The sequence below is a fragment of the Trachypithecus francoisi genome, unplaced genomic scaffold, assembly GCF_009764315.1.
Source record: "Trachypithecus francoisi isolate TF-2019V2 unplaced genomic scaffold, Tfra_2.0 Lachesis_group10, whole genome shotgun sequence".
Classification (NCBI taxonomy): Eukaryota; Metazoa; Chordata; class Mammalia; order Primates; family Cercopithecidae; genus Trachypithecus; species Trachypithecus francoisi.
This window is the reverse complement of record NW_022681455.1, coordinates 30,149,589-30,173,617: the sequence shown is the minus strand read 5'-3', so window position 1 is coordinate 30,173,617 and position 24,029 is coordinate 30,149,589. Positions and strand designations below refer to the sequence as shown.

General features: G+C 48.1%; 1 protein-coding gene and 1 pseudogene across 7 annotated transcripts in view; both read left to right on the top strand.

The window, feature by feature from the left end:
• The window catches only part of TRIM26 (tripartite motif containing 26), a 29,365-nt gene extending 5,624 nt beyond the window's left edge, over nt 1–23,741 (top strand). For 3 of the 7 annotated variants that reach the window (XM_033219599.1, XM_033219603.1, XM_033219601.1), the window contains 8 exons: nt 7,002–7,105; nt 8,960–9,444; nt 9,586–9,681; nt 11,683–11,913; nt 18,542–18,564; nt 19,043–19,158; nt 19,377–19,409; nt 21,682–23,741. In XM_033219599.1, coding sequence (XP_033075490.1) covers nt 9,007–9,444; nt 9,586–9,681; nt 11,683–11,913; nt 18,542–18,564; nt 19,043–19,158; nt 19,377–19,409; nt 21,682–22,364 — 1,620 coding nt within the window. In that variant the 5' untranslated portion in view covers nt 7,002–7,105; nt 8,960–9,006 and the 3' untranslated portion in view covers nt 22,365–23,741. Of the gene's footprint in view, nt 1–7,001; nt 7,106–8,956; nt 9,445–9,585; nt 9,682–11,682; nt 11,914–18,541; nt 18,565–19,042; nt 19,159–19,376; nt 19,410–21,681 lie in introns of all 7 variants that reach the window. The other 4 variants (XM_033219602.1, XM_033219600.1, XM_033219605.1 and 1 more) reach the window with 3 other exon arrangements.
• On the top strand, nt 19,424–21,665 carry LOC117088272 (annotated as a pseudogene).
• Nucleotides 23,742–24,029: the final 288 nt, after the last annotated feature.

Here is a 24,029-nt window from a genome sequence, read left to right as displayed (position 1 = left end):
AAGAATTGCCAGAGGAGGTGGCTTTCAGCTGAGACTTCAAGCTAGAAAAGGCATTTGCTAAGTGGGAAAGGGATGGTGTTCTAGGCAGAAGGAATTACATTGTCAAAGGGCTTAGCCAGGAAAGAGCATGGCACTTTGAGGCATGGAGAGCGGTTTGGTTTGGCTTGGCTGTGAGGTGGGAAGTGGCAGGAAATGAGCCTGGGCCATGATTATCTGAGATCCAGCTAGGATCTCCTGAGACAGCCTCCTCACAGAAGAAAGGAAGGGCAGGAGTTTTGACTTTATTCCTGGAGCGCCAGAAAGCCATTGAGGGGTTTAACCAGGTTGGTCACCCGGGCAGATTGGCAGTTTAACATGGGACCGAGTGTGTTTGAGGAACAAAAGACCAGAGTGGCTGCAGCACTGGGGCAGCAAAGGAGAGAAGAGATTTATGTAAATCAGGAAACCCTTGAGGATTTGATGACCCCACAGTTGGATCTGATTTCAGCTTCTAAAGGATTCCTCAGTTAGGTCACTGGATATAAGTTCTGGTAGGACAGGGAGTTTGCCATTTTTGTTCTCTGCTGTAACCTCAGTGCCTGACACATAGTAGGCACCTAATAAACATCTGCTAGCTGTTGAATAAATTTTAACATCTTGCTGCTAAACCCTCAAAGGCTTCCCAGGGCTGTTAGGATAAAGTCCAAAATTCTTAACCTGGGTCACAGAGTCTTGCATAATCTGTTCCCTCCTGTTTCTCCACCCTCCCTCTGCGCTCCTCACTGCACTCCACCTGTGGCCAATTATCAGCTCCTCAAACTCACCGCTACCCTTTCTCCAGCAGTTGATTTCCTCTGCCTGTGAGGCTCACCCTCCACAGCACTGCAAATGGGCAGGGGAGAGTTCATTTTCCAGGCACCAAAGTGCAGTGTATGGTGGAGTGGAAGGAGCCCAGAGCTGGGAGGTGCACCTCACCGCACCTCGTGCTAGCACTGGCCTTGCTGCCAGCCAGCTCTGCTGCTGGGCAAATTAGTCCGAGGCTCTGGCACTCACTTTCCTCCTCTGTAAATAAGGGGGTTCTAGTGATTCACAGTCCTGGATAGACTTTAGAATCTCCTGGGAAGTTTTTTTTTTTAATACCAGAACCTGGGCCACCTCTGGAGATTCTAATTCAGTTGATCTGGGTATGTTTTGAAGACTCACCAGTTTGAAGACTGCAAATCTGATGTGTAGTTAGGGTTTGAACCATCCCACAAGATGATAAAGGATTCCTTCCTATATTTGGTGCAAAGCACCAAGTGATACTTAGGAATATTTTAGACAAGAGAGAGCCTGGTTCTTGATTCAACATTAGACAGATATTCAGGCACAAATATGAGGAACTCCCAATTTTCCCCTGTGGGTCAGCCGCGAGACCAGGGCACTTTGAAGCCTTGTCTCATCCACCTGCCAGCTGGCTGCTACCTCCTGCCCCTCTTTGAGCCCTGTGGGGATTTCTGGCATTCAGAGCCCTGGTGGTTTTTGTGGCCTGCACTGTGCTTCAGAGCACCACTGATGCTCAGCTCCGTGGGGAAAGTCAGCCAAGTGCGACCACAGGAACGTGTCATGCAGTCACTGGGATCTCCTGGGACAGCCTGGGATCCAGGCATTTGACATGGCCAGTAGGGGTGCAGTCACTCCTCTAGTATGCACATCCAGATCACTTGCTTTTTGCCCTGAATTCTGGCTTCTCCGGGTTTGTTAGAGGTGTCTCACGGAAGTTTACCTCATGGAGAGTTTGCTTATCTCAGATTAAAATACAGGCATTAATCTGGGACCCCAGAGCCCTTAAATGGAGTACCCACAAGGAGTGGAGCTCTAGGCTAAGTGCTTTGGGATTACAGGTGCTTTGCTCTTGTTTGGAGGTCCAGACATACGCTTGAGAAGTGGCTTGGGATACTCAAGAGAGTCCTGAACTGGTACCCTGGAGGCCAGGGTACAAACCCAGGCCTCTCTATTCACTTTCTTGGACCCCAGAGTCCACATCTGGGATTCAGTGTCTACCAGGGCACGTCTCTGGGTGGCATCTGGGAGCCAGAGGCAGGCCAGAGTTTCACCCTTGGAGTGCAGTGGCACAGTCATGGCTGTCTGCAGCCTCAACTTCCCAGGCTCAGGAGATCCTCCTGCCTCAACTTCCTAAGTAGCTGGAACTATAGGCATGCGCCATCATGCCCAGTTAATTCAGCTAATTTCTTTTTTTAGAGACAGCGTCTCACTGTGTTACCCAGGCTGGTCTCAAACTCCTGGGCTGAGGCAATCCTCCCGCCTTAGCCTCCCACAGTGCTGGAATTACAGGCACAAGTCCCCATGCTCGGCTCTCAGCTAGTTTTTGTGGCTCATAATGATTATTCTTGGAGCCAATAATCGTGCATGCATCCACATCTTGAAATTATGTAGTGTCACCTTGGCCAGTCTGTTGACATATGCAGATTAGGTATTTATGAGATCCAGAGACTTAACGGGGAGGGGTGGATTTCAGGGAAAGGGGAACCTCTTAGAGAAAGATACGGAGTGTCTCTAGTTCTGCCTATGAGGAGGGTACCAGGACATTGCAGGGCTTGTTTGTTGCATCTTCCTGGTTCTTTTTTTTTTTTTTTTTGAGACGGAATCTTGCTCTGTCACCCAGGCTGGAGTGCAGTGGCAAGATCTCGACTCACTGTAAGCTCTGCCTTCCGGGTTCAGGCCATTCTCCTGCCTCAGCCTCCCAAGTAGCTGGGACTACAGGCACCCGCCACGACGCCCGGCTTTTTTTGTGTGTGTTTTTAGTAGAGATGGGGTTTCACCATTAGCCAGGAAGGTCTTGATCTCCTGACCTCGTGATCCACCCACCTCGGCCTCCCAAAGTGCTGGGATTACAGGCGTGAGCCACCGTGCCTGGCCAGCATCTTCCTGGTTCTGTAGAATTGCAGCTAGCTTCTGGGTTTTTTTTTATTTTTTATTTTTTGAGATGGAGTTTCGCTTTTGTTGCCCAGGCTGCAGTGCAGTTGGCACGATCTCAGGTCACTGCAACCTCCGCCTCCTGGGTTCAAGCGATTCTCCTGCCTCAGCCTGCCGAGTAGCTGGGATTACGGCATGTGCCACTGTGCCCAGCTAATTTGGTATTTTATAGTAGAGACGGGGTTTCTCCATGTTGGTCAGGCTGGTCTCAAACTTCTGATCTCAGGTGATCCACCTGCCTCTGCCTCTCAGAGTGCTGGGATTACAGGCGGAAGCCACTGTGCCTGACCGCTTCTGTTTTATTGAAGAGACAAAAGAATGCCCCCTTGCCCCCAGCAGGGATGTGTGACCTCTGGTGCAAGGCAGTTCATGAAGAGACTTCCTCAGGTTCAGAATTCTCATCTGGGTAAAGGGAGTGGGGGTGGAGTGGGTCATCTCTGAGGTTTTTTTTTTTTGGCTCTAATTTTGGTTTCTGTCTGTCCAGGAGCCAGGAATGGAGAGAAGGGTAATGGTTTTACTTCTTCTTGTGGAAACCTGTTGAGATAATCACAGAGAATATACTGAAGGCATGAAAAATAAGGCAGAACCATAGCAGTGTGTGGCAAGTTGGGGAAGAGTTTTTGGAGAGGGTGAATTTTGCATCGGACCTGACAGAATTGTGTATGGGGAAGGGGAGCGGTTATTCTGGTCTGCTCACATCTCTCATACTCAACCTCATTTCTCCTAATTCTGAAATCTTGAGATCCTCCATCACTAAGAAAGAAAACTGCTGTCCAACAGGGACCCTTTATTGCTCACTCCATATGTGAAAGTTAGTCATAGCTAAGGCTAGGGTGCTTTTGGTCAGTATCAGCAGAATATATGCCCCTTTTCTTTTGTCAGCATTACTCAGCTTACAAAGCCCTTCCATGTAGATGACCTCATCTGAGCTTCCTAACAAAGGAGCTGGTATTAGACCCCATTTTACAGTGTGCTTGGGTAGGGAAGAGAGTGTAGTGGATTGAGCGGAGGCTTTGGCACCAGACACTGCTTCCTAGCCATGTGCTCTTGGGCAAGTTGCTTAACCCTGCTGAGCCTCAGTTTCCTCAGAAGGAGTCTGTATAAGCAAGGGAAGGGATTGGTCGTAGAAGTGGTACTGTGTTTCATTTATCTAGTTACGGCAGACTCTCAAAAACAAATGGTTGTATACAATTAACCTTGTCTGCAGTTCCCCTGAATCCATTCACTTGTTCAGTAAATGTGTATTGAGCTTCTACAAGGTGTCAAGCACCATGATCTCTGTGTCAGTGATTTAACCATTTTTGATGGTTACTACAGACCCCTTTAAGAATGTGATAGAAAACTATAGCTCCGTCTCCACAGAAAACTTTTCTAGCTTTTTATTTTGCTTTGCCGAACCATTTCAAATTGGGTGGGAGACATGAGGCTCTAAATACTACAGCATCCACTGCCTTGAAATACAGGTATTCTCAGCCGGGCGTGGTGGCTCACACCTGTAATCCCAGCACTTTGGGAGGCCAAGGCAGGTGGATCACCTGAGGTCAGGAGTTTGAGACCAGCCTGGCCAACCTGATGAAATCCCATCTCTACTAAAAATACAAAAATTAGCCGGATGTGGTGGTGGGCGCCTGTAATCCCAGCTACTAGGGAGGCTGAGGCAGGAGAATCACTTGAACCTGGGAAGAAAAGGTTGTAGTGAGCCAGATTGCGCCATTGCACTCCAGCCTGGGCAACAAGAGAAAAACTCCATCTCAAAAATAAATAAATATGTAAATAAATAAATAAGTATAGGCATTCTCATACATAACCTCAATAAATACCATTAAGAAAATAATTTTAGACAGGGTGCAGTCGCGCATGCCTATAATCCCAGCACTTTGGGAGGCTAAGGTGGGAGGATGGCTTGAGCCTAGGAGTTCTAGACCAGCCTGGGCAATGTAGTGGGAACTCTTCTCTACAAAAACCTTTAAAAATTAGCCAAGTGTGGTAGCATGCACCTGTTGTTGCAGGAGCTCAGGAGGCCAAGATAAGAGGATTGCTTGAGCCAGGGAGGCAGAGAGGTTGCAGTGAGCCAAGATAGTTCCACTGCACTCTGGGGGACAGAGTAAGACCCTGTCTCAAAATAAATAAATAAATAAATAAATAAATGGAAATAATTGTTTAATATGATCCAACACCCAGTCTATTTTCAAATTTCCCACAATAGTTCCAAGACTATTTTTATAACCTTTTTTTTTTTTTTTGCAGGATCCAATCAAGGTTCACGTATTATATTTGTTTATTATTTCTCTTTAGTCTTTAAAAATCAAGAGCAGTTCCTTTGAAGTTTTTTTATGACATTGACTTTTTAAAAAAAGACTAGACCAGTTGCCATGTGAACTGTCCAGCATTCTGGATTTATCTGATTCTTTCCTCATGGTGTGGTTTAACTCCGCCATCGGTACTTTTTCAGTTGTAACATACTTCAGAGTATTCCTTTCCTTTATATTTTGTATAAACTGGAAGTTAGATCTAAAGACTTGACTAGATTCATTCAAGTCAAACATTTTTGGCACAAAAACCTCATAGGTAATGTTGTGTGATTCATATAGTGCCATGCCGGGAAGCACATGCCACTTTGCCCCGTCTGCTGATGACGCTGGATTTGGTCACTTAGTTAAGGTAACCACTGGATCTCTTCCTTATGAAGGTATGTCAGGAAGTAATCCATTCTTGGTGCTTTGGCACTATGGAGACTATCTCATCTCCCAGAACCTTTCACCTAATAGTTTTAGCGTCTATTGATGATCCTTGTGCTATTATAATGGCAGTCACAAAATGATTTTCTAATTCTGTTATCCCTCTTCTACTTATTCGCTGATTAATCTTGCAGAAGATTATTCTTCTGTAATTCCCAGACAATTTTAGGTATCTAGTACATGTACAATAATTTTTAGACGGTTTCAGTTTAGAGACCATCAAAGCCCAGCATGGAGCCTGGGTGATGAGGTGTCTTATTTTGCACGGAAGAAGAGCTGTAGCTGAGCTCTTGATAGTCCTTTGATTCTTCTTATTTTGCAAGTAAATTGCAAAATAAGTTCCCAACCCAAAGATAGCACAGGCTATCCTTCGACAAAAAAACAACCTCAGCTTTTAAAATTCTAGGCCATTCGGCAAAGAGGCATGCATGATAAAGGGCTTGAAAGCCCACAGACACACCCAGTACCATTCCTTTTTCCTCTTTCCAAGCACTTGCAGTATGTTACAACTGAAAAAGTGCTGACCCAGGCTTATTTCCTCAACAGTAAAGCCAAGGATTTGGACCAGGCAATTCCTAGCATTTTTTTTTTCTTTTTGAATGGAGTCTCACTCTGTCACCCAGGCTGGAGTGCAGTGGCACAATCTAGGCTCACTGCAACGTCTGCCTCCTGGGTTGAGGTGATTGATTCTCCTGCCTCAGCCTCCTGAGTAGCTGGGACCACAGGTGCATGCTACTACGCCTGGGTAATTTTTGTATTTTTAGTAGAGGTGGGGTTCCACCATGTTAGCCAGGATGGTCTCCATCTCTTGACATTGTAATTCACCTGCCTCGCCCTCCCAAAGTGTTGGGATTACAGGCGTGAGCCACCGTGCCTGGCCAATTCCTAGTATTTCTACCAGCGTTACTAACATCTAGGAACTTGATACTACTTTCACTTGACAGTTAAATTCCTTGATTCCTTCATTTGAGCTTTGCAGGTGCTTGATTTTCCCCTCATTATGTCTCTTAAATAAGTCACACATACCTAGATCCATTAGTGCTTCCAGTTGGAATTATGATCAGCACTATAATAGTCTCTTATATTTATGTAGTCCTTTTACGTTATAAAATGCTTTTTATGTATTATTGTACTAGACCCTCAATGAGTAAACATTATATCCCTGTTTTGTTTACTCTTGGGTCTTATAGACTGGGGGTTTTATTTCTGTCCCATTAATGTTACTACTGACCAAGGCCACTGAACTCTGTTGCGATGGACTTTTCACCATACATAATCATTAATAGTATTGATTTGCCCGTAATTCAGGTTGCTTCATTCCAGCCTCGCAGTCACCTCTGTGCCCTGCTGGTTGTCTTCCCAGCGCTGCCCTAGTTGCCTTCCATGGATCTATAGGAGAGCAAGTCCTCCAGGTACTGCCCTGTGACGATGTTGTTGAACTCTGTAGCACATGTGTCACTGTGGCTGGTTCTGCTCACTTCCTCTCTTGCTGCCACTTTTGAATTTAACTCTTTGTTTGTGGTTTGGACACTCACTAGATTTGGAAACCAGGGGTTCTGGGTTCTCTTCTAGATTTTCGTCTGTGTACCAGGCTTGTGCTTAGTACTTTTACCATAATTCTTTCACATGACTTGCTTAGAAACCCTTGAAGGTAAGTATCACTCTTCCCATTTTATAGATGGATACACTGAGGCTCAGTACTTAAGTGACTTCTGTATTGTCACACAGAGTCAGGGGCAGGAGGCTGCTCTTGGGGTAGACGTACTGAGGCTCATAACCTCAGACTGGAACTGGGCCAGGACTACAAAGGTAAACAGAAGCAGAGTCCTTTCTGTGTGTCCCCACTCCCTGTACAAGCCAAGGCCTCACAGCACATAGCAGCCACAGCCACCTGAGGATTCCTTCCACTAGATGAGGCAGTTACAGCCAAGAACAAGTCCATTGAGGCTAAGCTGTGCCCCTCTGGAGGGCTGAGTTTAGAGTCCAGCCTTCTAGGGGAAGCAAATTAAGCCCAAGCTATAGAATAGCCCAAGGAAACACTTAGGAAGGGAAATGCTGACAGTCAGACTCCTGAAGCTTCCTGATGCTTCTCGAGTTTTGGTAAAGAACTTAGTTTTTTTTTTTTTTTTTAATGTTTTCTGGTTTTTTGTTTGTTTTGAGACAGTCTCTTATTCTGTTGCTCAATCTGGAGTGTAGTGGCACAGTCATGTCTCACTGTAGCCTCCACCTCCCAGATTCAAGTAATCCTCCTGCCACAGCCTCCTCAGTAGCTGAAACTACAGATGTATGCTACTACACTGAGGTATTTTTAAAATTTTAATTTTTTTTAGTAGAGACAGGATCTCACTATGTCGCTGAGGCTAGTTTCAAACTCCTGGGTTCAGGTGATCATCCTGCCTCAGCCACCCAAAGTGTTAGGTTTACAGGGTGAGCCATGTTATGCTGCCCTCTCTTAGTTCTTGAAACCTGAAACCTTGAGGAGCAAACAAAAGGGGTCTCTTGGCCGGGCGCGGTGGCTCACGCCTGTAATCTCAGCACTTTGGGAGGCCGAGGCGGGTGGATCACGAGATCAGGAGATCGAGTCCATCCTGGCTAACATGGTGAAACCCCGTCTCTACTAAAAACACAAAAAATTAGCCAGGCGTGGTGGCAGGCGCCTGTAGTTCCAGCTACTTGGGAGGCTGAGGCAGAATGGCGTGAACCCGGGAGGCGGAGGTTGCAGTGAGACAAGATCGTGCCACTGCACTCCAGCCTGAGTGACAGAGCAAGACTCCATCTCAAAAAAAAAAAAGGGGGGGGGTCTCTTGACTGTATCAGGACCCCCATGACCAGTTGTGTGTCTTGTGCTTTGCACAGTTGAGTGAAGGAGCACTGTGTCTGCAGCAGACGTTGTAGATTTATATATGTGTCATTATGAGTTTCCCAGCAGGTAGTGAGTGATTTTTCTGTTACAGTTGGTGCATTACAGCAATTTTCCAACAGATAGAAGGAAGGGTGTTGAGGCTCTCCCAGCAGGAAGGTATAGGCTATTGGCAGTCCTGCTCTTCACTCTACCAAGCTAATCTTTCTGGGTTTCCATGTGCTTATCTGTACAATGAGGGAGTTGGACTAGATCTGTAAGGTCCCTTCCCTTTGACATTGTGTGAGCCTCGTGGGAGCTGGTGGTGTCTGTAGATTGAGTGCTGGCGCTGGCAGCCCTGTGCAAGGCTGCCGCCTCTGCCCCTTTACTGTGCTTGCGCCTGACTCTATGTCTCGTCTCCAAGGAGAAGAAGTCCTCACCAGTGAACGGGGACCTCCCTGAACTGAGGATACCATGGCCACGTCAGCCCCACTACGGAGCCTGGAAGAGGAGGTAACCTGCTCCATCTGTCTTGATTACCTGCGGGACCCTGTGACCATTGACTGTGGCCACGTCTTCTGCCGCAGCTGCACCACAGACGTCCGCCCCATCTCAGGGAGCCGCCCTGTCTGCCCACTCTGCAAGAAGCCTTTTAAGAAGGAGAACATCCGACCCGTGTGGCAGCTGGCCAGCCTGGTGGAGAACATTGAGCGGCTGAAGGTGGACAAGGGCAGGCAGCCGGGAGAGGTGACCCGGGAGCAGCAGGACGCAAAGTTGTGTGAGCGACACCGAGAGAAGCTGCATTACTACTGCGAGGATGACGGGAAGCTGCTGTGCGTGATGTGCCGGGAGTCCCGGGAGCACAGGCCCCACACGGCCGTCCTCATGGAGAAGGCCGCCCAGCCCCACAGGGTAAGCCCTTCTCACCCCCGAGGGTGGCTTGCCACCTTCACTGGACGCTCTGCCCTGTAGTCCTCAGAGGACTTAGCCTGATTCTCCCCTCCTGCCCCAGCCCAGAGCATCCACCTGTTGCTACTGCTTGTTTTTCCACAGGAAAAAATCCTGAACCACCTGAGTACCCTAAGGAGAGACAGAGACAAAATTCAGGGCTTCCAGGCAAAGGGAGAAGCTGATATCCTGGCCGCGCTGGTAAGTGATGCTGTTTCAGGAAGCCCTGAGGCGGTGCACCCGTGTAGGGCAGGGTGAGCCTGGGCAAGTAGGCGGCAGCTGGGAGGTGTTTCTAGCACTGTTTATAGGGAGGACGGGCATCAGCCTGGCAGTGGCAGACCTGGGTTTTAGCCCAAGTGCTGTCTTTCTGAGCTATGTGGTCTTGGGCCTGTTTCTTTCTTGTCTGAGAGACAGGTGGGTCGTCTGGATGTCAGCTAGAGTCCCTTCTATTTTCTGTGACTCTCACCTTGATGGCAGGACCCATGTCCAGCTGCTGGTTCTCTTCTGCCAGGGGACTGAAGAAGGTGTGACTTCATTCTTCCTTTCAGAGAGAGAGAGAGAGACAAGGTTGCCTGAGAGTGGAGAGGGTTTAGAAGGAGGGAGCTGGCTCCAGGGTAAGAACTGGGAGGGAAGGGCTAGAGAACAGCTAAGGCAGGCCTGCCAGTTCTGATGGTGCTGTACGTAGTGAGGCCCAGACCCAGGATAATGGTTGCCAGTATAGTGGGACCCCTTCCGTATCTGTGGGCTCCACACCGGTGGATTTACCCAACTATGGATCAGAAATACTCCGAAAAAAGAAAAAGCATCTCTACTGAACATATACAGATTTTATTTCTTGTCATTGTTCTCTAAACAATGCAGTGTAGGCCGGGCGCGGTGGCTCAAGCCTGTAATCCCAGCACTTTGGGAGGCCAAGGCGGGTGGATCACGAGGTCAGGAGATCGAGACCCTCCTGGCTAACACGGTGAAACCCTGTCTCTACTAAAAATACAAAAAACTAGCCGGGCGTGGTGGCGGGCGCCTGTAGTCCCAGCTACTTGGAGGCTGAGGCGGGAGAATGGCGGGAACCCGGGAGGCGGAGCTTGCAGTGAGCCGAGATCGCGCCACTGCACTCCAGCCTGGGCGACACAGCGAGACTCCGTCCCAAAAAAAAAAAAAATGCAGTGTAACAGCTATTTATATAGCATTTACATTATATTAGGCATTGTAAGTAATCTAGAGATAATTTAAAGTATATAGTAGATTATATGTAAATATTATTCCATTTTACGTAAGAAGCTTGAACATGCTTGGATTTTGGTGTCCTTGGGGAGGGGATCCTGGAACCCATAACCCACTGATACCAAGGGACAACTGTAGTTGGGAAACAGGCAGCACGTTATGTGCTTGATTAGAGATGGGGTTGGCGGGGAACTGATCAAATGGTTCTGATTTTCTGGGGAACTATGTATGTTGAGGAAGTGAGCAGTGGAGGAGTAGTGGGGTCAGGGCCAGTGACCCTGACCCCTAATGAGTCATTAGGCCTGGGGAGAGGGAGAGAGTAAGCTAGAGACGGCTAAGTCCAAGGACCCCTCCAGGCCCTCAGTGTGCATGGCTGCCCTCAGCCCAACACCAGTCAACAGGGCCACTGAGGACTCCCCTCACCCCAACTGGGAAGGAGATTTGGAGGCAGGAAAAGACATGGTCCCTAAGCACAGATGTCACACAGTTTTGCTGAGGAAATAGGATACAGTCTTATGTGGCAGGGGTGGGGTACACATAGGTATTTTAGACTGAACAGTGGGGTGCTGAAGAGAGGACTGGTCAGGCTTAGATGACATTAATCAAGCAAAACTTCCTGGAAGAGGTGACAGAGATTTTGTCCAGGAGGGAAAAGTGCGCCGGCTCATGAGTGAGCCCCACAGAGTTTCTCCAGGGGCCCCAGAGTGTACTAGCTTAGCTAGAACAGACTGTGGCTGACCAGTCAGATAGACAGGGTTTTGATCATATAGTGGTGGGGTGAACTGAACTAATTCATTACTGGTGTCTTCTTTGAGAAGAAGAGCATGGACCAGGAGCCCTCTATAGCTCCTCCCACTCCAGATCCTGTAGAATCCTGTACAAGGGTACCGAGGTGAATGAACCAGCCTTGCACACCTCCAGTGCTGGGCCCTCCACCCTGAGCAGAGGTGTCAGCCCTTCTCCCCTTCCTGCCCGTTGCAGAAGAAGCTCCAGGACCAGAGGCAGTACATTGTGGCTGAGTTTGAGCAGGGTCATCAGTTCCTGAGGGAGCGGGAGGAACACCTGCTGGAACAGCTGACGAAGCTGGAGCAGGAGCTCACAGAGGGCAGGGAGAAGTTCAAGAGCCGGGGCGTCGGGGAGCTCGCCCGGCTGGCCCTGGTCATCTCCGAACTGGAGGGCAAGGCACAGCAGCCAGCTGCAGAGCTCATGCAGGTGAGAGGCCATCCCTGGGCAGGGAGCCAGGGACCAGGATGGTGGGTCCCAGCTCTGCCATTCACTTGCAGGACTTAGGAGACTTGGGGGCTCAGTTTCGTCATCTGAAACATGGGGATGATAATCCTTCCCCCTGCCAATTATTCTGTAGATTGCATGAGCATAAAATGAAATAACTGGCATGGTGTCACTTCAAAAAGTAAACTTTCTATACAAAACTTTTCAAAAAACTAAATGATATGGCATAAAATGGAAGGGAAGATTATTAATACCATTAATTATTATCATTTACCATCCTCCATCCTCACCACTGCCATCACGAGCCCTTCTAACAAGTCACTGGCAGACACTTAGCTGGTGGAAGCTTTTTATGGTGTTGTGGTTGGGGGTGGCTGAGGGAGGGCTGACCAGCAGCTCCTCTCAAAGACCTGGAGGATCTGGAAGAGATAGGGAAACTGGGGAAGGGAGACAAAGATGGCCAGGTTTTCTCTGGGCCCATGGGATTACCACACAGAGAACAAGATGGAAAGCAGACAAGGGGGCCTCGGGGCGCCTCCTAGGGAAGGGGCTTTGATAGTGAGAAAGGGAGGCTTTGGGGCTGAAAAACTGGCTGTGAAGCTGAAATGGCACCACATCTCCTCCCCCGGGAGCCTCTGGGGATCACACTACCCTGAAGAGGGCCCAGCAGCCTTTGGAGGGGTAGAGGGCTCAACCTTCCTGCCCTCACAGGCTGGGAGGAGAGGGGCTCTCTGATGGTATTCCCCCACTTGCACTGTTTAGGGTGGCTGGGTCTGTCTATCAGCAGCAGAACCACCCAGGATTTCTAGGAAGGTGGGGTCTCAGGCCAATGGCAGGGCCAGGAGGGAGAGACCGCAAGGCAGACTCCCCAGTGTGTGCACCAGGACAGAGTGCAGAAGGAAGCCGCCACCTGCTCCTCATTGTGAATTCAGATGCACAGAATGAGGACTGGCAGGGAGTTTAGACCTTCCAGTCCAGCCCCTCCTGATGAAGTCACTGAGGTCCAGAGAGTGGAAGGAGTTTGTCCCAGGCCATGTGACAGGTGGCAGGTCACAGCTCGAGCCCAGATGTCCTGACCCCTGGGCTCTGAGCTCTTGTTCTTATTTTGTCCAGAATGTCTCTCTGGCCCCCTCTTTTCCTCCAGATGTCATTCTGTTCCCTCAGATTTCTCTCGTCATACTCTGACTGGGTCATTTTCTGCGTCTCCTTTTGCCCCTGTTCTTCCTCTCCCCACACGCCTGCTATGTGTGGATGCCTATTGTGTGTGGAACAGAGGCACAAAGCTAAGGATATGGTGGGGCTGAAATCCATTGTGTCTGCCCAGAGGGGTGCCTGTTCCTAATGCACTCAGAGAAGTGGCCCTCTGAGCAGAGGCCTGGCCCTCAGTGACTCAGAGCACTCCAATTGCAGCTCTCCCTGGGGTGGGGTAAGGTTAAGGGAAGAGAGAGAAAATGGTGTCTGCTTTAAACTAGTATAGGAAATGTTATTGGTACTGGTTTCTTTTTTTGTTTTGTGTTTTCTCTTTTATTTTTAGTGCTATGTAATGTATATATGGGATATAGAGGTTTTTGTTTATTTGTTTTTGAGACAGAGTCTCGCTCTGTCTCCCAGGCTGGAGTGCAGTGGTGTAATCTTAGCTCACTGCAACCTCCACCTCCTGGATTGAAGCAATTCTTCTGCCTCTGCAACCTCTGCCTCCGGGGTTCAAGCGATTCTCCTGCCTCAGCCTCCTAAGTAGCTGGGATTACAGGTGCGCGTCACCACACCTGGCTAATTTTTGTATTTTTGGTAGAGTCAGGGTTTCATCATGTTGGCCAGGCTGGTCTTGAACTCCTGACCTCAGCCTCCCAAAGTGCTGGGATTACAGGCATGAGCCACCGTGCCTGGCCTAGAGTGTTATTTTGATACATGTATATAATATATAATAATCAACTCAGAGTAATTAGTATACCTATCACCTCAAACACTTACCATATCTTTGTGTTGGAACATTCAAAATCCTCTCTTCTAGCTTTTTGAAAATGTGTAGTAAATTATAGTTAATGGTATTCTCCCTACAATGCTGCACAACACTAGAATTTATCCTTCCCATGTAGCTATAACTTTGTATCCGTTAACTAGTTTCTCCCTACCCTCCTCTCCCCAGCCCCCTTCCCAGCCTCTAATCCTTATTATTCTATTCTCTGCTTCCATGAACTCAAATTTATTATGGATTAATAGTACTCCATTGTATATATATACTACATTTTCTTTATTTATATGTTGATGGATGCTTAGATTGAGTCCACATCTCAGCTGTTGTGAACAGTGCCACGATAAACATGAGTGTGTAGGTATCCCTTTGATATACTGATTTTCTTTTCTTCGGATAAATACCTAGTAATGAGATTGCTGGATCATATGGTAGTTCTATTTTTAGTTTTTTGAGAAACTCTCATACTGTTTTCCATAACGGCTATACTTATATGTAGAAAAACCTAAAGGCCCCACCAAAAAACTCTTAGAACTAATAAACAAATTCAGTAAAGTTGCAGGATACAAAATCAACATAAAAAGTCTACTGCATTTTTAATACACCAATAACAAACTAGCTAAAGACATCAATAAAGCAACCCCATTTACAGTAACTACAAAAGTAAAATAAAATACCTGGGAATTAAGTTAACCAAGGAGGTGAGAGACTGCTATAATGAAAACTACAAAACACTGATGAAAGAAATTAAAGAGGACACAAACAAATGGAAAAATACTCCATGCTCCTGGATTAGAATTAATATTGTTAAAATGACTATCCTAACCAAAGCAATCTACAGATTTAATACAGTCCCTGTTATCAAAATACCAATGACATTCTTCACAAAAATAGAAAAAAAACTAAAATTCATGGGGAGTCACAAAAGACCCCAAATGGCCAAAGCAATCTTAAGCAAAAAGAACAAAACTGGAGGCCTCACACTATCCTACTTCAAAATATACTACAGCCAGGTGTGGTGGCTCACACCTGTAATCCCAGCACTTTGTGAGGCCGAGGCAGGCGGATCACGAGGTCAGGAGTTTGAGACCAGCCTGACCAACATGGTGAAACCCCCATCCCTACTAAAAATACAAAAATTAGCCAGGCGTGGTGGCGCACACCTGTAATCCCAGCTACTCGGGAGGCTGAGGCAGGAGAATTGCTTGAATCTGGGAGGCAGAGGTTGCAGTGAGCCGAGATTGTGCCACTGCACTCCAGCCTGGGCAATAGAGACTCCATTTAAAATATATATATATATGTGTGTGTGTGTGCACACACACACACACACAACAAAGCTGTAGTAACCAAAACAGCATGTATTGATATAAAAGCAGACACATAGACCAATGGAACAGTATAGAGAACTCAGAAATAAATTCACATATTTACAGCCAACTGATTTTCAACAAAAGCACCAGGAACATACAGTGGGGGAAGGGACAGTCTCTTTAATAAATGGTGCTGGGAAAACTGGGTAACCAACCATATGCAGAAAAATAGTATTGGTAGATTTTGTCTGTGTGCTTATTTGAGTTGATTGTACTGCGTGGGAACTGGACAGCTAACTCCCTAATTAGCATTAATATTTTCCCAGAGATTATTTGGCTGTCAAAGTATAGTAAGAAAAAGACCTAAAATAGGGTCCAGAAGTCTGATAGAGAAATACAGGTGAGGCTGGTGCGGTGGCTCACACCTATAATTCCAGCACTTTGGGAGGCTGAGGCAGACAGATTGCTTAAACCCAGGAGTTTGAGACCAGCCTGGGCAACATAGTAAGATCCTGTCTCAAAAAAATTAAAAAAAAAAAAAATAGAAATACAGGTGAGAGGGAGAAGCAGCAGGACAAAATGTGTAAAATAGAAGAGAACTTTTGGTAGAAGTGATAGTAAAGGAAAGACAAACCTATGGACTGGGAGCATCAAGAAGACGTGAAAGGGATTGGGGTGACAGAACAGGCCTAGAGGGACACTGCATCCTGCCCTGGTTAAGCCGGGCAGGCCCTGCAGGATCAGGTGGCATGCTTGCACCTTGCTTCTCCTGTACACCCCCGTGAAGAACTTTCTTGATACTCTCTGTTAGTAACTGGGCACATCCCCTCCGGGAGCTTACCATGACTCATTGCCGTGGCCCCACTGCTCGGCTCTGTCTGTTTCATGACAGCCTCAGATGTCTTGGGTGAGAAGAGTCCTCCAGGAGACATGGGCTGATCACTTCCCTCCAGAGGCCCCATATGTGGCTGTGGATGGGGGCCTCTCAGTCTTTCAGCCTCTTCTCGGCAGGGCCAGCCCTGCCCTGGCTCTTGGGACCCCACCCTCTCTGGGCTGCTCACAACCTTTAACCTTTAGAGGACTCTTCTTTCTCCTGTGTGATTCTCTCCCTTTCTACTGTTGTAGGACTTTCATGTTAGGAAATATGCCCAATTGGGCCCCTGGCCCCCACTCTAGCTACTGCTCCATTCATTTGCTCTTTTATGCCACCTTTGTCAGCAGAGCTGTCAGGACACACTGTTTTGTTGCCTGTCCTCTGAAGCTGCCTTGGACTTACATGTGTTGAGGGGCGTGTTAGAGGACTTGGCCAGAAATTTGCCCCCAGTCTCTGGGCACTTAGTTGCTTCATAATGCGGGGTCAGGATGTGCCTCTGATTTCTTGTCTTGCTCCTCTGGAGTAAAACTCACCACTCTTCCCCAACTTTCTGAAGCAGTCATCAGCAGCCACAATTTGTGAATTCCATTTGTTTCCCGAATCTCACTCTCTCCAGGAAGCCAGCCTGCACCCCACCAGCCCCTGCTCCCATCCCTCTTCACTCTGCTCTCTTTTCCCGTGGTGCGTATCACTCACATGGTGTGATGTATTTGCTACATTGATTATTGTCTGCTTCCCCCTGCTAGAATGTCAGCTCTACAGAAGTGGGGATTTGTCTCTCTCTCTTTTTTTTTTTTTTGAGACGGAGTCTCGCTCTGTCACCCAGGCTGGAGTGCTGTGGCCAGATCTCAGCGCACTGCAAGCTCCGCCTCCCGGGTTCACGCCATTCTCCTGCCTCAGCCTCCCGGGTAGCTGGGACTACAGGCGCCGCCACCTCGCCCGGCTAGTTTTTTGTAGTTTTAGTAGAGACGGGGTTTCACCATGTTAGTCAGGATGGTCTCGATCTCCTGACCTCGTGATCCGCCCGTCTCGACCTCCCAAAATGCTGGGATTACAGGCTTGAGCTACCGCGCCCGGCCTCTTTTTTTTTAAACTGTTCTGAGGCTTCTAGATCAGTGCCTGGTACCTAGGAAGCACTTCATAAATATTTGTGGAATGAGTGAAAGGAAGGCAAAAATCAATACAGAGTTTTATGGAGGCTTTTGACTCACAAAAGGGAATCTGAATATCTCAGAATAACCCTCTTCCCACTCACCCTGTCCTACCACCTGTCTGTCACAGAGATAGCACCCCCGTTCTCCCTCCTGTACAAGCCATGCTCTGTTCTTGATTATCCTTTACCGGTATGTCCAGTTGAATCTGTCTAAAATACCTGGAATATATTGCTTCTCTTTTTCTCCCTACTGCCACCACTTTAGTTCAGGCCATCTTTAGCTCTCCCCTGGTCCACAGCAAAAGCCTCCGGACCAACCTCCCCGTGTTCCTGTTGCCTCCTTAGTCCCTTCTCTGTGGGACAGCCAAGTGAGTGGTCACTTAGGGTTTTGGCTCGCTGCTGTACAGTGACGCAAACAGAAGAGAAGTTTATTTCTGCCTTAGTAACAGGTCAGAGGTGCAGGGTCTAGAGCTATCACAGTAGCTGTACGTAAGCTCATCCAGGGGACTGACTGGGTTACTTCCATGTGGTTCTTCTACCAGCTTCTAGGGATGTTGTCCTCTGCTGTGTGGTCAAAGTTGGGCTCACCACCACCATGTCCAAAATTCAGTTGGGGGAAAGAGGAAGTAGAAAGCAATTTTCTTTTTTTAAAAGACAGTGCCCGGAATTATGGTCATTGCTTTCTGTCACATTCCATTGGCTGGAACTTAGTCTTATGACCAGACCTTGTCATCAGGGATCTGGAAAATGTAGTCTTCCCAGGTGGCCATCTGACCAGCAGTAACTCCAGGGGTTCTGTTGTTAAAAGGAGGAAGGAGAGAGTGGACTCTGGAGGTTACACAGCAGTCTCAGCCACATGTAGAGCGGATCACACATATCATGCCCTTACTTGATAACCTTGGTGGCTTTTCACTGTACATGGAGAAAAATTCGAACTCCTTACCATGCGTATCCAGCCCTGCACAATCTGGCCCCTGCCGCTTTCACCAAGCCCTTTCCTGTTTTACCTTACCTCTCTCCATCTGGCCAGTACTTCTCATCCCTCAGTTCTCTGCACAGGTATCTCCCAGAGAGGTTGCCCCTGTCATTCCCCAGCCATGGTGGCTTCTGTCATTGTGCTGATTTTGTTTGTTTTCTTGTTGTTTTATCCAGTGACCCCACTGGAATGTCATCTCCATAAAAAAGGGACCACATTTGTTTTGTTCACTGATATGTCCCACCTCTGCTACAGTGTTGGGTGCAGATGCATTGAAGTCTTGTTTGATTCATATTGATACTTGTGCTTTTTTTTTCCCTTCTAGGACACGAGAGACTTCCTAAACAGGTAAGAGTCTCCTCTCCACGGCGTACCTCATCCCCCTTGTTGATGTTCCCTCCCCTTCTGACCAGGTCCATTTGAATCATGGGGAGTGGTATGGTGCCAGAAGTACTCACATCCCATGGTTCATCCTGATGCCCTTCTGAGGAGCAGGACACATCCTTGAGAACTGGAGACTTGCTCTCCTCCTTATGAGTTTTCTGTGTAACCCCAGCTCCTTGGCCCACTGGCCTTATTTGAGGTGGGACAGAGCAGAGAGGTTAGAAACATGGCTTAGGAGACAGAGCACCCTGGATGTGGAGTCTACTGATGGTCTGAAGCCCTGGCTCAGCTGGTGTGTTTGGGCCACTGTTTTTCTGTCACTTGTCTGGGGACAATCATACCTTTCCTCTCCGCTTCGTAATTGCCATGAGGATTGAGAGATAAATATGAAGGAAAGTAAGAAGAGCTGAGTAACAGGTTGTTACGTCTGTCATCTTCTCAGGTATCCACGGAAGAAGTTCTGGGTTGGGAAACCCGTCGCTCGAGTGGTTAAAAAAAAGACCGGAGAATTCTCAGATAAACTCCTCTCTCTGCAGCGAGGCCTGAGGGAATTCCAGGGTAAGGGTTGGGGAGCGCACAAAGGGTGGGAGTCAGAGCAGGGCTACCTCGTAGAAAGAGGGCAGGCGGCTCCTTTCCATCACCTTGTCGAGTCTCACTCTTCTGAGGGCCTCCTGCCTTAGAAATGGATCCCTATCAGGAAATTGATACCGCCCAAGCAAGAAATGGGCTCATGCATTTGCGGGACTTGAGTCATTGCTGTCCTTTTTTCTCCCCAGGGAAGCTGCTGAGAGACTTGGAATATAAGACAGGTGAGTGTCGAGAGGGTGGTTCCCAGATGTACATCAAATATAGAAAACTCTGCCTGCAGAGATTCTGAGTGCCCCCATTTTCCCCAGGTAGCCCCTTTTGCAACAGGAAGAATTTCCCAGCTGCAGGGTAGAAGCCCCCCTCCCTCCTTGCACTTTCTAATTGGCCTACTCTTTAGTCTACTGAGGCCTCTGCTTGCTAGTCTGACCCTTCTCTGCCCTGTGTTTGCTTTTCCTTTTCCTATCCTCACAGGTCCCACCACCAGTCCTTTTCCTGTGGCCGAGCTTTCTCTCATCTTCCTGTCTGCATGGCTCCTATGTTCAGAGCAAAAGCAGGGGCAACCTAAGGGCAGAGGCCATATCCACCAGAGGCCCCACTACTGTGCTTCCTCTCAGCCCTGCAGTTAGTTTGTACACTGCATACCAACCACCAAGGAGCACCATCCGCATAGACCAAGATGTGAGTGGTGCCCCTTGGATTGTGAAGACTGGTGGTCTCCTCCTGGCCCACTTTCACACTTGCTTTCCTGAGAACCACTGAGGATGTCGAACTGTCTGGGAGCAAACGAGGCCCTGAGAGCTCCATCTAGTTCACAGGATAAAATCCCACAGCAGAACTGAGTTAGCAGTGGTTAAACCTTAGGTGGTTGTAGCTTCTTTATTAATGTCTAAGCTGTCTGTGAATACCATCAAATTCTACCCATCAGGTTATTCTAATTATAGAGAATCCTATGAGGATGATGGTGAGGATTATCCCACTCTGTCAGTACATGTTCAGGGTTTCTTGAACCATCTTACAGAGCAGCCTGGTGGTTTTGAAACTGAAACTGAACAGTTTGCAGAGACCCTGAATGCTTGTGTTACAACAGATGATTCTTTGCAAGAACTTGTGGAACTCAGAGGACACATCTGTCCCAAATTTCTTTTTTTTCTTTTTTCTTTTGAGATGGAGTCTTGCTCTGTCACCCAGGTTGGAGTGCAGTGGCGCAATCTCGACTCACTGCAAGCTCTGCCTCCCAGGTTCACACCATTCTCCTGCCTCAGCCTCCCAAGTAGCTGGGACTACAGGCGCCCGCCACCATGCTTGGCTAATTTTTGTATTTTTAGTAGAGATGGGGTTTCACCCTGTTAGCTAGGATGGTCTCGATCTCCTGACCTTGTGATCCACCTGCCTCGGCCTCCCAAAGTGCTAGGATTACAGGCGTGAGCCACTGTGCGCGGCCCCAAATTTCTCTTACATGGGAGCTCGCCTGTGTAATGACCTGGCCCATCATCTGACAGCACATAGAGTAGCACCTTCCGCAAATTTCTACTTCAAGGATGTTGGACTGAATATGACATTAAAGATCAAGCTGCAAAAGGGGATGAAGTTACTCCAAAACTATTTCATGCATTTGTACCCTTTCTGGGAGAGCTTTATCGTAACCTGGAGATCAGAGGAACAAATGGACAGGTTACAAGGGCAGATATTCTTCAGGTTGGTCTTTGGGAGTTGCCGAATGCCTGAATGCCCTCTTTTCTAATCCCATGGATGACAGCTTAATTTGTGCAATAAAATTGCTGAAGTTGACAGGGTCCGTTTTGGAAGATGCTTGGGAGGAAAAAGGAGGGACTGATATGGAAGAAATTATTTAGGAAACTGAAAATGTTGTTATAGATGCAAACTGTGGCAGAGACGTGAAGCAGATGCTCTTGAAGCTTGTAGAGCTCCAGTGCAGGAACTGGGGTAGAGTCCATGCAACTTCATCATACAGAAATGCAACACCCGGAAAAGATCCCAATTGCTATGTGAATGAACCAGCATTTTATACATCTCATAGTGTTCGTTTCACTGCAGCTGATCCAGATTCCCAAGAGGCATATCAAGAGTTACTTGAAAAAGAGGACTTTTTTTTCTAGATTATGAAGAAAGTGGAACAGATTTATCAGGGGCTGGTGATCCACACTTGGATGATATTGATGATGAGTTGGACCCAGAGATCCAGAGATAGAGGAAGCTTATGAAGTTTTGTTTGGAGTCAGAGCGTAAGCGAAAACAGTAAAGTTAAATTTCAGTATATCATGTTTATAAAGCAGTTTAGTTATGGTGATTTAGCAGAATACAAAGCCAGAAAATGTGTCACACTTACACCAAATTAAGGATGTTAAGTTATGTTACTAATATATGCAACTTTAATTTTAACACTGTCTGCCAAAATAAATTTTATTCCCTCTAACTTAAAAAACAAAACAAAACAATGATGTTGTTTGTTTTTTTTTTCCCTTGTCCCCACAGTGAGTGTCACCCTGGACCCACAGTCGGCCAGTGGGTACCTGCAGCTGTCAGAGGACTGGAAGTGCGTGACCTACACCAGCTTGTACAAGAGTGCCTACCTGCACCCCCAGCAGTTTGACTGTGAGCCTGGGGTGCTGGGCAGCAAGGGCTTCACCTGGGGCAAGGTCTACTGGGAAGTGGAAGTGGAGAGGGAGGGCTGGTCTGAGGATGAAGAAGAGGGGGATGAGGAGGAAGAAGGAGAAGAGGAGGAAGAAGAAGAGGAGGCCGGCTATGGGGATGGATACGACGACTGGGAAACAGACGAAGATGAGGAATCGTTGGGCGATGAAGAGGAAGAAGAGGAGGAGGAAGAGGAGGAAGTTCTGGAAAGCTGCATGGTGGGGGTAGCCAGAGACTCTATGAAGAGGAAGGGAGACCTCTCCCTGCGGCCAGAGGATGGCGTGTGGGCACTGCGCCTCTCTTCTTCCGGCATCTGGGCCAACACCAGCCCCGAGGCTGAGCTTTTCCCAGCACTGCGGCCCCGGAAAGTGGGCATCGCCCTGGATTATGAAGGGGGCACTGTGACTTTCACCAACGCAGAGTCACAGGAACTCATCTACACCTTCACTGCCACCTTCACCCGGCGCCTGGTCCCCTTCCTGTGGCTTAAGTGGCCAGGAACGCGCCTCCTGCTGAGACCCTGAACCCTGACATCTGCCCCTGGCCCCACACCCTAAGATGCTTCACTTCTTTGGAATTCAGGACTCCCAATGAGGGGAAGGGATGCCTGGCCTGAGCACCTGGAGCAGGGGACCCCATATCCACTGGCAGCCACCTCCCTGTCACTCTGGCCCCCTGAGATCTCACTCAGTGCTGTTGCTCCATCTACTGCCCTAATGGGGCTCTTCTTCCACCACCTGCTGGTTTCCCGAGGGAACTTCTGACCCTGGAGTCCATGAGGGCTCCTTTCCTTTTTGACCACTACCTTGGCCCCAGCTCTGCACTCTCTGTGGAGTAAGGGCCTGACACAGCATTTTCTTGCCCACCGTGGCAAGACCTTGGAAAAACTAGTTGATAACGCCTAAGATCATTTTGCTGTCCTTAAACCTCACAGGTTCCTTCTTGCACAAATCCACTCTGCTGCCCGCCTTCCCTGGCGTTTTAAACAGACCTACCCCACCCCAACTCAGAGTTAAGCATACACGGCAATGCTGAAAATAAACAATGAAAATCCACTGAGGCTTCCCAAGCCATTTAAGGCCTGGAGTACCAGCGCATATCATCTCATGGGGTCCAGAGTGGAGTCCAGGCTTCTCTGAAACCAGGACTGAGCTATTTCCGTAGCCAAGGATGTGGGACTCCCTGGAGCTATCTGTGGTCTTAGAGAAGGATCCAGACATACACAGCTTTGGGGTACCAGCTGTGATCACTGATCAATTTATCTCTGGATTGGTCCTTGTGGGGGGAGTTGTAAGAATCCAGAACATCTTGCTCTTGATTAGCACATCCAAAAACACCAAGACAAATATCCACGTTCCCCAGCAGGGTGTTAATCCTCTGTCCCTGGCCCTACACAGCATCCAGGTTCCACTTTCCTAGGAGAGAGTGGACATGGAAAGACAGGGAAAGGAAGGCAGCAGGAGGCCACAAGTCCACCAGGTCTTCACGTCAAGAGAGGGAGTAACGTGTCTTCTCATTGCCCACGGACCCAGCCTCTGTCCAGGCGCCCCTCATGGCCACAGTTTAACACAAGCTCCCCTGCTCCAGCCAAATTGATCTCCCAGTCTTGACCTTACCCATTCCAAATGCTCTGCCAGTCCCTGTTCATCCAAGTTTTAAGTCCTCCACCCTGTTCTAAGAGACTGTTCTGGGTCTCAGTGGTCTCTTGATCACCATTGTCTCAGAGCTGCCCACTTTGTGTGTGCCACATGCTACCTGAGTCACATGTACATCTTATTTCTGCCTCTAGTTTTGTAAGCTCCTGGAGGGCGGATAACATCTTATACTACTCTTGTATTCTGATGGCACCTAGTGCAGTGCTGGGCACAGAGTAGGTGCTCAATAAAGACTTGTTGAATGAATGGCCTGGAGATGTATATCTGTAGGATCTATATTGTATCTCAAATGCCACCAGACCTCATTCTGGCTACAGAGAAATTCCACTGATGGCAGTAGCCGAAGGTTTTCCTTCTGTGCCTCCTGTAACTGTGTAACTTTGCTTTTTGTTCTCTGTTTGCACACGTGCTGTCATTTCTGGAAGTCCCTCAAAAAGAGCCTACAGCGGGACACAGACCATTTGTTGCGTGGCTCCACCTTGTTATTCCTCCTGCAGTGGTGCCCTTGAGCTGAGGTCCAGCGTTTTGGAGCAA